This window comes from Arachis duranensis, chromosome 3 (genome assembly GCF_000817695.3).
Source record: "Arachis duranensis cultivar V14167 chromosome 3, aradu.V14167.gnm2.J7QH, whole genome shotgun sequence".
NCBI classification, from domain to species: Eukaryota; Viridiplantae; Streptophyta; class Magnoliopsida; order Fabales; family Fabaceae; genus Arachis; species Arachis duranensis.
In genome coordinates, this window is record NC_029774.3 from 7,262,956 (window position 1) to 7,274,032 (window position 11,077).

At 32.0% G+C, this 11,077-nt stretch overlaps 2 protein-coding genes across 2 annotated transcripts; both read right to left on the reverse strand.

Moving 5' to 3' along the window:
- Nucleotides 1-647: 647 nt before the first annotated feature.
- LOC107477324 (uncharacterized) lies at nt 648-2,565 on the reverse strand. Its single transcript, XM_016097313.3, has 2 exons — nt 1,800-2,565; nt 648-1,128 (listed from the first exon to the last, which is right to left on the reverse strand). Exons 1-2 carry the CDS (start codon nt 2,522-2,524, stop codon nt 672-674), a joined length of 1,182 nt encoding a protein of 393 aa, XP_015952799.2. The 5' UTR covers nt 2,525-2,565; the 3' UTR covers nt 648-671.
- Nucleotides 2,566-4,069: 1,504 nt separating this feature from the next.
- LOC107477320 (L-ascorbate oxidase homolog) lies at nt 4,070-8,165 on the reverse strand. Its single transcript, XM_016097308.3, has 8 exons — nt 7,844-8,165; nt 7,617-7,726; nt 5,794-6,064; nt 5,614-5,713; nt 5,107-5,449; nt 4,637-5,002; nt 4,474-4,552; nt 4,070-4,381 (listed from the first exon to the last, which is right to left on the reverse strand). The coding sequence occupies exons 1-8, from the start codon at nt 8,006-8,008 to the stop codon at nt 4,181-4,183; spliced, it is 1,635 nt and encodes a 544-aa protein (XP_015952794.1). The 5' UTR covers nt 8,009-8,165; the 3' UTR covers nt 4,070-4,180.
- Between the last annotated feature and the right edge of the window lie 2,912 nt (nt 8,166-11,077).

The window sequence follows — 11,077 nt, forward strand, 5'->3', positions numbered from 1 at the left end:
TAAATTTTTTATTTTAATAAATAAATAACAAAATATATTAAAAATTTAAACTTTGTATTTTGTATACAAACTTTTTTAATTAACACTATTAAAATATATTTTTAAGATACAAATTAATTAAATATATTTTTCAAATTTCTTGAAAAATCATTCATTTTTTTAAATTAGTCCCCAAAATATTTTTTTAATCAAATTTATCATTCAAAAATTTTAAATTAATTTTGTTAGTCCTTTTGTCATTTTTTTGTTAACAGTGTTAAAATTTGTTAATGTGGTACGTTAAGTGATACTACAACACATACATAGGAATATACGAGACATTGAAAGGAGAATATGAGACATTGCATTGGAATCCTTCAATTTAAAATTAATTCAATCTCATTTTATAAACTTATATATGAAAACGAATTTGATTAAAAAAAAAAGATTTTTGAGAACTAATTTAAAAAATAAATAATTTTTTAAAAATTAATTTAACCATTTACTCTAACTTTTGTGATGCATACTTTCTCTATATCATTTCAAGAGAAAAAAGTCAACTCTTTTAAGTATCTATTTCTTTAGTTTCCATACCTACAGCACACACATGCAATAAGACAATTCTCTTAATGTAAAATTTACAATAAACAAGATATCCAATTATCCATTGTTGTTGTGCTTCTTTTGAGTTTCTAACCCCACCATTGATGTACAGCTACACCTTTATCCCTCAAGTTTCCATAGAGTGCCAAACACTCCCAATAAGCCCTACGACTTCTATTATTCTCTTGTTTTTTATGTGGCTTGCACTCCAAGAAAAGCTCATCTACCAGCCCAATAGTATCTCTTTTTATCATCTCTTCCACCACTTCTGCTTCTGCCTTCATCACCACGAATTCTTCATCCTTCACATTCTTTCGCATCCAATCTGACATTCCTATTTGTGGCACCTCTTTTGTTGACGCCTCTTCGTCCGCTGTAATTATTTCGATATTTATGTTGTATATTTCGAAGTTCTTGTTTCTTGTTGGATAATTCTTCTGAAACCAATCATTTTTTCTCTCTCCTTCTTTCTCCGCCAATTCAACATCAATAAAAACTCTACGAGGATAACTTTCCAAAGAATCGCCCATCAAATTCGGGAGGTATCTGTCAAATATTTATGAAATTAGTGCAAACTGCATGCGTGTCCTATGATAGGTATATAAATTCTAATAATTAGCTAGACAATGAATTTAAGGTAAAAAAAAATAGTAAAGATATCATTTTTTTTCTTGTTTTCAATTTTTTAAAAAAAATAAATTTTATTGAAGAAAAATTAAGTTTCAAAAAATATTATTATATAAAACAAATTATTTTTTTTAAATGACAAAATAACTAATTCGTCTTACATTATTATTGAAATTATTGAAAATTTTAAAAGTAATAAAAATATATATGAAGAATTAAAGTGATTAGATCAATCTAAAATTTTTAACTTTATAAAAATATTTAAAAATAATAAAAAACAGTTTAAAGTAGTTTAAATTTTTTTTATTTCATACTTTTTAATTATTGTTTATGTAATAAATATATAATTACAGTTGTTATTATATATATAAAATTAGAAAATTCTATACCGCCTATAAAATTTATGTCTAATTTGTCTAAAAAATAACAGGTGAATAAAAAATTCCACCATTTATATTTGTGTCAAGTAATTTAAAAAATTAAACGTATAAAAAAACACTTATAAAGTTATAAATAATAAATTAGATAAAATAAATTTGTGTTATTATCTTTTTTATAATCATTTGTCTAAATTTAAGTGTTTTACTTACTTAGTGCGCTTCAAGTATTTTCTTGATATTCTCGATGAGGCTCTTGGAGGCTCTAACAAGACATCTTCAAGGTTTTGCAGTGCAGCTTTCTTTGCTTCGGAGGAGTAGCCAAGAAGCTTTCTAGGCGCAGCCAGCATTGGCGGTGGCTGATCATGACGAACAAGTTCTTCCTTCTTTATCATGGCCACAGCAATGAGATCCAAGCGCCTCACATAAACCATCTTGTAGTTGGAAGGCTTGTATTGTTTCGCCGAGGGGTTATCGCGGGCCAGAAAGGCGACAACCCCATCAACTTTCAGTGTCCTCTCGATGAACTTTGAGGCCGCCGGGAAATCGGTGGTGAAAACAAAGTCCACACTGTTGTCGATTACCTTCTTCTGCTTCTCCAAATCACTCAACGAAACAAGTTCCATGTTGTAATCAGAAACAATGCTAGGCCCTATTCCTGGATCCGCATTGTTATCATTGGTCATGAAAATTGCATTGCGCTGAGTAGGTTTCTTGAGCCCTTCGTTTGTAAGGTCATGGAAAAGAACACCCAATAGCTGCTCTATGTTGACCGAATCGTAGCTAACTTGCTGCTTATCAGTAGATTCGGTAAGCAGATCCTTCTGTTGAGTTTCTTTATAAGAGATTTTCTCGAATTCGAAGGAAGACAATCTCATGATGCTATTCAAGGTGGCAAATGCGAATATCATGAGGAACAAACAAGAAACAATCTTCATGAACTTGGAACTTGGGATGAGCCTATTGATAAAGTAACGTGGGCTTTTAGGCAGGTGCTTAATAATGCTTTTCTTGAAGTTGACATAGTGTTTTGATTTCAATGCAATGACACCGATGAGTTCCATCGCCATATTTATGATATGACGATGGAGACAATTAATAGATAGAATAAATGAATAGAATAATGATTAAGACGAGAAAGGTATAAGAACAAGAATAAGTATAATTAAAAAGAATATTTTGAGAAAGAGAGTAGAGGAGCTAGTCACAAAAAAAAAACAGAGTTCTAGCGACTGCAGAATCTAGCAGCGGTATGGTTTCCACCAACAAGTGAGAAATGGTTAATCGACAAAGTAGACCACATTCTAATCAACTCTCTCAATCGATGTACCTCCATTATTCTTTTTATCAAGATCGATAATTTGTAACTAGCGCCAATTTATTAACATCATCTCATGAATCTGTGATTACGATGATTTTTGTGACAACGTAATCATCTAATCACAGATGCATGAATGGTGAGAGAGCAGATCAGAGCAGTTTTTGTGATCTGTCTTCTCTCTCTTTTGTCTAACTCTCTATGTAATTATTTGATTTGTTATTTTGTGAAGGGTGTGAGTTTTGGTGGAATGAGTTGGGAGAGGTTATATAGATCCACTAGGCTTATTATGGGAGGCTAGAAAAAGAAGTACGAGAGGAATTCGTGACAAAAATTATTAGGAGAGCCTAAATTTGCAATTTGTGGGAGAAAAACACGGTTGGAGCAACGACAATGGTGTTGCACCATTCACTAATCACTAGTTTGTTAATCCATTATTTACTAAATTTAATTCTTTTTTTATTTTGATTTTATTTTAATACAATGATACCATTTTGCTCCATCATATTGTTATGCATATAAAAGATCAAAATGCCTTGAAAGTGTGAATGCCCGTCCATCATGAGCATCAGGAAACTGTACTGTCCTCTGAATAATTAAGATAAGTGTTTTATTTTCTTAATAAATTGTATGTGATTAGAAGTTTATTTTACAAAAAATTGTGAATAATCTCCATTCGATTGTGTATAATATTATAGTTCTTAAGTTTCAAAGTATTAAAATATTAAATTGAAAAATATTAAAATAATGATCTTATTTGTAGTTCTTAAGTTTCAAAAGTATTTATTTCCTCTGAAATATTTAGGTTGTCTAAAAATCAACACAACCAAAGCTATAAGAAGAAACATGTTGCTTAAATAATAACTATACTACAGATAAATCCATAAAAATGTTATTTATACGTTTAAAATCAGTTATCAAAATTAATCATTATATATTTATATACAAATATAATTTAATTTATTTTTAATGTGTATTCTATCTTAATATTAATTTTTATAGCTGATTTTGGTATACACTGAGATACCAAACATAGTTGATCCAATAATTAAAAATATTAGGAATTTTATTGTGTATTGTGGTGTCTGCAAAAGTCTGTGACACAATATGCTAATACATTATTTTCCAGTAAAAAAAAACATACATTTGAAAAAAATGTTAACAATTATAAACCAATACGGGAAACATATTATATGAATATGATGGTAATGATACAAAGGAATCTTGGATGAATTTGCAAAAGAATGAGACCAAGCGAGTCCATGGTAGTAAATAATTATGTTCTGCCTACAGCTCTGCCACAAAGAAGAGCATTCTTTGGAAGTGGATATTCATCTCTTGGAGATTCCACCGGTGAATATACTCTCATATAGAATTGTTGTCCAAGGTATTGTCGTGCCCAAAATTCACTTCTTATGTTCCACATACCAACGTTGTCTAGTGCCATGTAAATCGCAGTCCATGATCTAGGGTATACCTGAGACAAAAATATTCACCAATAAGCTATAATGTCTCATTTGGATATTAAGAAAAAAAAATATGTTTTTGCTAACTAGAATAACGACCAACCTGTGTTGTGCACCTCGAAACAGCATCGGCGAGGTTGTACTCCTTACGACTATCAGGCGTCCAGATACCACTATCCATTCTGCACGACAGATTCAGCTTAAACTTTTGGGACGAGTGTCACGATAGAATTTGATAATTTGAAGAAAATGATTCGAATACATACCCTACAACCCAAAATGAGTATCCATCAATGTGCCAACTTTGGACAATATTTTCGTGGTTTTGAAAGACGATCTCAACGAATGCTCGAAAATCGGCGGCCATGACGGAGGTGGCGAGATACATTGGCTTATGTGAGGGAGTATCTGGGATGCTCCCAACTTGGAAGACACCACCAATGTTGAAGTAATCTGCTAGCTTCAATGGAGTGTCGCCTGGAACAAAAGACACACTGTTCACTGCATATCTCTGCTTGCCATTAACTTGTGCTGCTGAGCTCTCCAAAATTATTGTCCTGCTAATGTTTATCAAACCATAATGATACGATCCTTGTGGATTTGGCCTTGGTCCACTTGCTGTCAAGTTTGTCCTGTCAATTGCAATAATAATTAAGTAATTAATTTGATCGAATTTGACAAAAAGATAAAAATTAATTTTGTTATATCCAGTTTAATTCTAATTAAATATGTTTACCTAATTGAACGAGCTTGTTGAATGGACCAATCAAGTTGAGTAGGTGCAGGAGGAAGAGGACCAGAAAGAGGTTGGTTGGAGTTAGAATAGTGAAGGGCGGCGGTTGCTGTGAGGACCTTAGAAGTGAAACGAGTTGAGACAGCAATGTAGTAGTCCTTGGCTGCTTGATCTGCTGTCACCAGCACCGAATAAGATTGTCCCACGTGGACATCTATTGAGCTATATGTGCTCTGCAATGTGTGAGTTCCCTCAACTTCCACCAGTTTCATGCTGTGTCCTTCAATCCTAAAGTTCAGTGTGTTCTGGAGTCCAACATTTGATATCCTAAGCCTATATGTTTTTCCTGTTGTTGTTCATTTCTTAGTCAAATACTGTTATATATAAATAAACATGCTAACAAGATTCACAATCTAAATTCTATTTAAGGAGGAATTTAAACACTCAACACTTGCTTCAGCAGTTGATTATTCAATAAATTTGTTGATATATTTATGTATAAAGGCATACCTTGTTCAACGGTGAAAGTTGCTCCATTTGGACGACCATTGATTAAAACAGCATGAGGGAATGGAAGTTTGTGTCCATAATCAAGAACAGCCTTGAGCCTCTGGAATTGATGCAAATGATGTTAGAAAAGGGAAGAGAAGATTAGAATGTAATGTAGGGGGAATAATGAATGGGAGTTACATTGTTGTCAATGCTGTACCAATCTCCAATGAGAAGAGAGAAATCATCAGCAGGGGGAGGGAATGGGACAGGAATCAAAGGCCTGCTGAGGATCTTAAGGGAGCCAAAGCCACCAGCAGCTTTGTGGAAAGCAAGTGATGGGAAATAGAAGAAGCTTCCAATTTGGTCTTTCACTTGAAGGGTGTATGTGTAATTTTTCCCAGGTGGAATTGGGCATGTTGTTCCATATACTCCGTCTTGGTAAGAGTTTCTCCTTTCTTGAACACCACTCCTATTATTATTATTAAGTTAACAAATAATCAATTGCATAATTAATATCCAAATGACAAATTTCATTAATAGTTAAAACTTAAAAGTTGTTTAATTAACAAGGTTTAGCAATATTTTATACTTGCATTTAAGAATGAATAGAAGAAAAAAAAATCATCTTTTTTAAATGTGATATGTTTTTTACCAGTCCAAATCAAATATGGGCCTGCCCCGTGAAGTTTTTAAGCCATTGTGAGTTTGTGACTTTATTAGTGGGCCTAACGGTGAGTGATTTTGGTCCGTGACATGAGTTAAGTGTGTTTAGGTGATGAGTGAGAGAAACAATTATGAAACTCATGTTTTTGTTTCTTTATATCTTTTCTTTTTTATTTAAAAAAGGTGGTGGTTGCTTCTACTCAATGTTCACTCGGTGAACCCAAGAAAAGTGAAAAAAAAAGGGGTTTCTTTTTCTTTTTGTTATGGCCTCTTCTTATCTAAACTCATCTTGTGTTGTGCGAATATGGACTCTGGAGAGTCTTCTAAAACATAAAACTTTACCAAAACACATGTCCCTTAATCTACAATGTACATAAAGTAGAAGGAACTAAAAGTTAGAGTTTAGTATCTTTCCATAATCTTTAATCCCAATCATTTTGTATTATTGAAGGAATTTTTCTATATCTTAATTAATACAAAAATCCAATGATATAGAAAAAAGATAAAAAAGAGTAATATAGAAGAGAATATAGCCTTTTTCCATTATTGAATTGTTTTGCATTGGAAATGATTAGGTGAAGCAAACAAGGTTTAGTTTAGTTGAAGGTGCATTATTGCTTGCGCAGTTGGATTAGGGATTAAATTACATTTAATTTCCATAACCAAAAAGTATGTTTTTTTTTTTTTTTCAATTACTTGATGCCGTGAATGAATAACCAACCTTGTGTTCCCCAAACTAACTTCTTATGTACATTTGTTTGCCAACTAATATAATAAATTTTTATCATCTCAAAATAATATCTAGCCATTTTAAATAAAAAATTCCTTTTATAGTAGCAATTTTATTTGGAAAACAAATTATTATTATTATTATTATTATTATAAGATTATGATATCTTTGTTAATTAAAATCCAATTCCTATACATCATATTATTCAATTATTGAACAATAATGACAATTTTAATTTCCTTTTCAATTGATGTCTCGGAACAAAGAATCAATTCCATCATAATCAATCATTAAATTAGTTCCTATTTTAAGATTTCATTATTTAAATACAGCTTTTAAAATGATATGCAGTTGATAGTACACGTATTCATGTCTGTGTGATTGTGATATATCATATATAGCTAGATTTCAATATCACGCAATGATGAGCAAAAGTGTAAATTAAACACTTCCAATACAAAAATTCAAAGGAAGATTATATGGGAAAAAAGAAAAAGAATATGCAAATTGAATTGGACTTGTAGTGGAAGGACTAATTACTAGTGCAATTTACTATAACCTATTGATTCTTCACTCTTGAAATTAAAAATGCAATGAAAGATGTTACGTGCAAAATATAGATACGGACCATGTTAGAAGAAACGGCTCCGGCAAGTTATTGTGAACATTGATGATCAAATTGTCATTCGTAACAGAGTAGATTTCAGGCCCTGGAAATTGTCCATTGATCAAAATGCCCTGTAAATTCAAGCACATAATAATGTTTAATCTTCTCATGCATCATGTCATATATATAATTGTTATAACATTATTAAGGTATAAATATATAGAAAGATTAAAGATATATATACAAACCTTTTGTTTAACTCCAAGGGGATAAATGTCACCATAGGTAATGGTCCAATCAAAGAACCTATAAGGGTCTTCCCCAGCAACGTTAATAATGCTGTTCAATAGCAACAACAATATTGAACAAAAGCTGAGAAGGCAAGAGAGTGATAATGGTTCACCCCTGATCATGTTAAAGGCTTTGGAACTTAGCTTGTGTTCTTTAACAAAAAAGAAGAAAAATAATATATATAGATTGAACAAATGAATGAATGAATGAATGAATGGGAGGCGCAAAAGGGTGAGAAGTGAAGAAAGGGTTAGTTGGTGGTGGTGGCTATAGAAGAGTAATGGCAAACACGGTCTTAAATATATAAGAGTAGATAGTAGAGGTTGCAAGCTTTGTAGGGAACCCCAAGATTATTATTATAATCATGAAATGTAATAAGCATGACACGGATTTGGGAAAGGAGTGAGTACGTAGCTGTGAACAATAAGATACATGTGTGAAAGGAAATTAAATTATTAAAACAATTATTAATAGTTGGTAGTGTGGTGAGTATGTTTAATTAACGCGGTAGGAAATGAGAATGGGGAGAACAGCAGCGGTGACTGCGTGTATATGGTATACTAATTATGTTATCATAATACAGTTTGTTGTTTGCATTTTGCAAGCTGGATCATGGTGTTCTTCGCCGTTGATTTCTCACATTACACACGCTATTTAATATTTATATCTTTCTAATATTTCATTTCATTATTGGATTTGATTTTTAATATTCTGTCAATTGTATTTTTTTTGTGATTTTCTCCTAAGGTGAAAGAAGCTCCACATGCGTAAGTTGTAATTTCATCGCCATCTTTATCATAATATCTGCCATAGTATCTATCAATGGTATTTATTCTAGTATTCTTACTGTGTGTGGATTTTTTTTCTACAATATTTAAGTTCCAACCTCTATCTAAAAAAAAAAGTAGAGTTAATAAATGATTTTTTGTCAATTAAAAATTTCCTTTTGACATTACCATTAATAGGTAATTGTTCCAAAAATCATCATCAAAAGGTCACAAAAAAAAAATATAATTAGCCTTTATTTTATAATTTTAATATATATTTATAGAACACAAGATAGATAAATCATCTTCAGTTATAATGTAAAATCATTGAATTCATATGAAAATGATCTCATCCTCGCTCTAATATTTATTGTTTTGATGTAATAAGATAAAACAATTATCGTAGAAGAATGTTAGAGAGGCAGAAATATTTATTTTTTGGTCTGTATAGTCAGTAATATTTAAAAATAAACTAAAAATATATTGTTTGATTATTAAATTAAAAAAAAAGTATACTAATAATTAAAAATATTGACAAAAAAATAATAAATTCTGTTAGTTTTATTTTTTATTTTCATTATTGTAAGCTATTTGTTTAGTCAATTTTTTAAGTAAGGTTTATTTTTGGCCTAATATTGTAAGCAAGTTCAAACAGAAAATAATTGTACGCGGAAACAATGATGAGGTTGTCGCTTAATGAACATTCTTTGTATGATGTTCGGACGTTGGTGGTGTAGCCTCTTGTGATGGAGTAGGAACTTTAATTTGGGGGCGAATATAATATATGGGAAGCTTCTCATATGCATGGGAGTTGGGACCTTGCAAATCTCAATCTATTATATGAATATGATTATTTCATATATAGAAAGTTCGATCATTCTTGACTGTTTATACCTTGCGGCTAGGGTAGTGTATTTGACTATTGTTATATTAAAGGGAAAAAAAATATTGGAATTTAGTGTGCTTTGTTTTGGTGGTTGATTTAAGTAAACATTATTTGTTGATTTCGCAAATGAGCTAAACTATTCATCACATGGGTGTATGAGCCGTTTCATGCGCTTCAACATTGACAAATGGCAATTTTGTTGACATATGCTACTACTATTTAATAATGATCAAATTGTCAAGAAGTAAGACATACCAATGTTTATGAAGTGTAATGAATTTCCCCCTTAATTGATTCGAATGAGGTGGAACAAAGACAAACAGGAAAAAGAAAAGAAAAATCAAAGATAGGATTGGCGTATAGAAATACATAGAGTACACATGCAAATTGCAAATACACATTGAATTACCAAGATAAAATTCTTTTTGTAATAGCACTAATTGTTTAAGAGTTTAATTTTGATGTATAAAACAATATACACAGTCGTACAATCATATTTATTCTATTCTTTTAAATCATCATTTATATGATAAAAAATAAAATTTTGTAACAATGTTAATTCTATAAAAAAAAGTTATTGAAAATTATAAGACATTGGGAAGTGTATGCATGGTTTCAATTTTGGTCAATTTCACCATGATATAAAATTATAGAACATGTTTATTGTTATAATATTTTGAATTCCGCTAGAGAGTCAATGGAGTATCTGTACAATATGTACAATGGACTGTTTATTTCATGGTTTTGAAAACCGAACCGGACCAGCCAGTTCGATCGGATTAACCGAAAACCGGTCTTATGGCCGGTCCGGTTGACACGAAAAACCGTCTTGCAAAAAATCGATTTAAAAACCGGCCGAATCGGTGGTTAATCGGTGAACCGGCTGAACCGGCCGGGTCAAAAGGCCGGCATCGTCACCTCCAGCCGCCGCCACTCTTGTGTTCACCGTCTCTGTGCTCGTCGTAAAGCCCGCATTTGTGATCGTTGTCGTTGGCAGTGACATAAGGTGCCATCGTTGTCCTCGTCATCGATCCTCTTCTCCTCTATGTCACGCAAACGGTTACTCAATCTTCTTCAAGCGCATCTCTCCTCCGTGAATCTCTGCCCAGAGCCTCGCCGTGAAATCACTGCTCGGGGACTCGCTGTCGCAAAATGATCCTCTTCTGAGCTTATTCTGCCACCGCCGTTCCTCCTTCGCCCTGTCTCTGGTAATAATTAAGCCACTGCTTCTTCAGTTTCAATTTCTAAGATTCTGGCTTCTAAATTAGGATTGTGTTCTGAGTTGGATTGCTGCTCATGTGGTTTTGAATTTAGTTTGGAGGTTAAGTTTGGATTGTTTTGGTTAGGTTTTCTGTTTCTAGATTCTCTGGATTTGGATTTGGATTTGGATTTGGATTTTGAATTTAGTCGTTTATTGAATGTCTGAGTTGTGTGTTGTTGAATGATTCTGTTCAATATTTTTTCCTGAGTTAATTTTGTTCATGATTTTTTTTGGTTGTATGTTAAAGATGGAACAATCACAAAGTGGTCAACAGCCA

Coding starts and splice junctions, on each gene's coding strand:
- LOC107477320 (XM_016097308.3), bottom strand. CDS start 8,008: ATGATCAGGGGTGAACCATTATCACTCTCTTGCCTTCTCAGCTTTTGT. Junction 6,065..7,616: donor GAGCCGTTTCTTCTAACATG/GTCCGTATCTAT, acceptor TAATAATAATAG/GAGTGGTGTTCAAGAAAGGA. Junction 5,714..5,793: donor GGTACAGCATTGACAACAAT/GTAACTCCCATT, acceptor CATCAATTCCAG/AGGCTCAAGGCTGTTCTTGA.
- LOC107477324 (XM_016097313.3), bottom strand. CDS start 2,524: ATGAAGATTGTTTCTTGTTTGTTCCTCATGATATTCGCATTTGCCACC. Junction 1,129..1,799: donor AAATACTTGAAGCGCACTAA/GTAAGTAAAACA, acceptor AATATTTGACAG/ATACCTCCCGAATTTGATGG.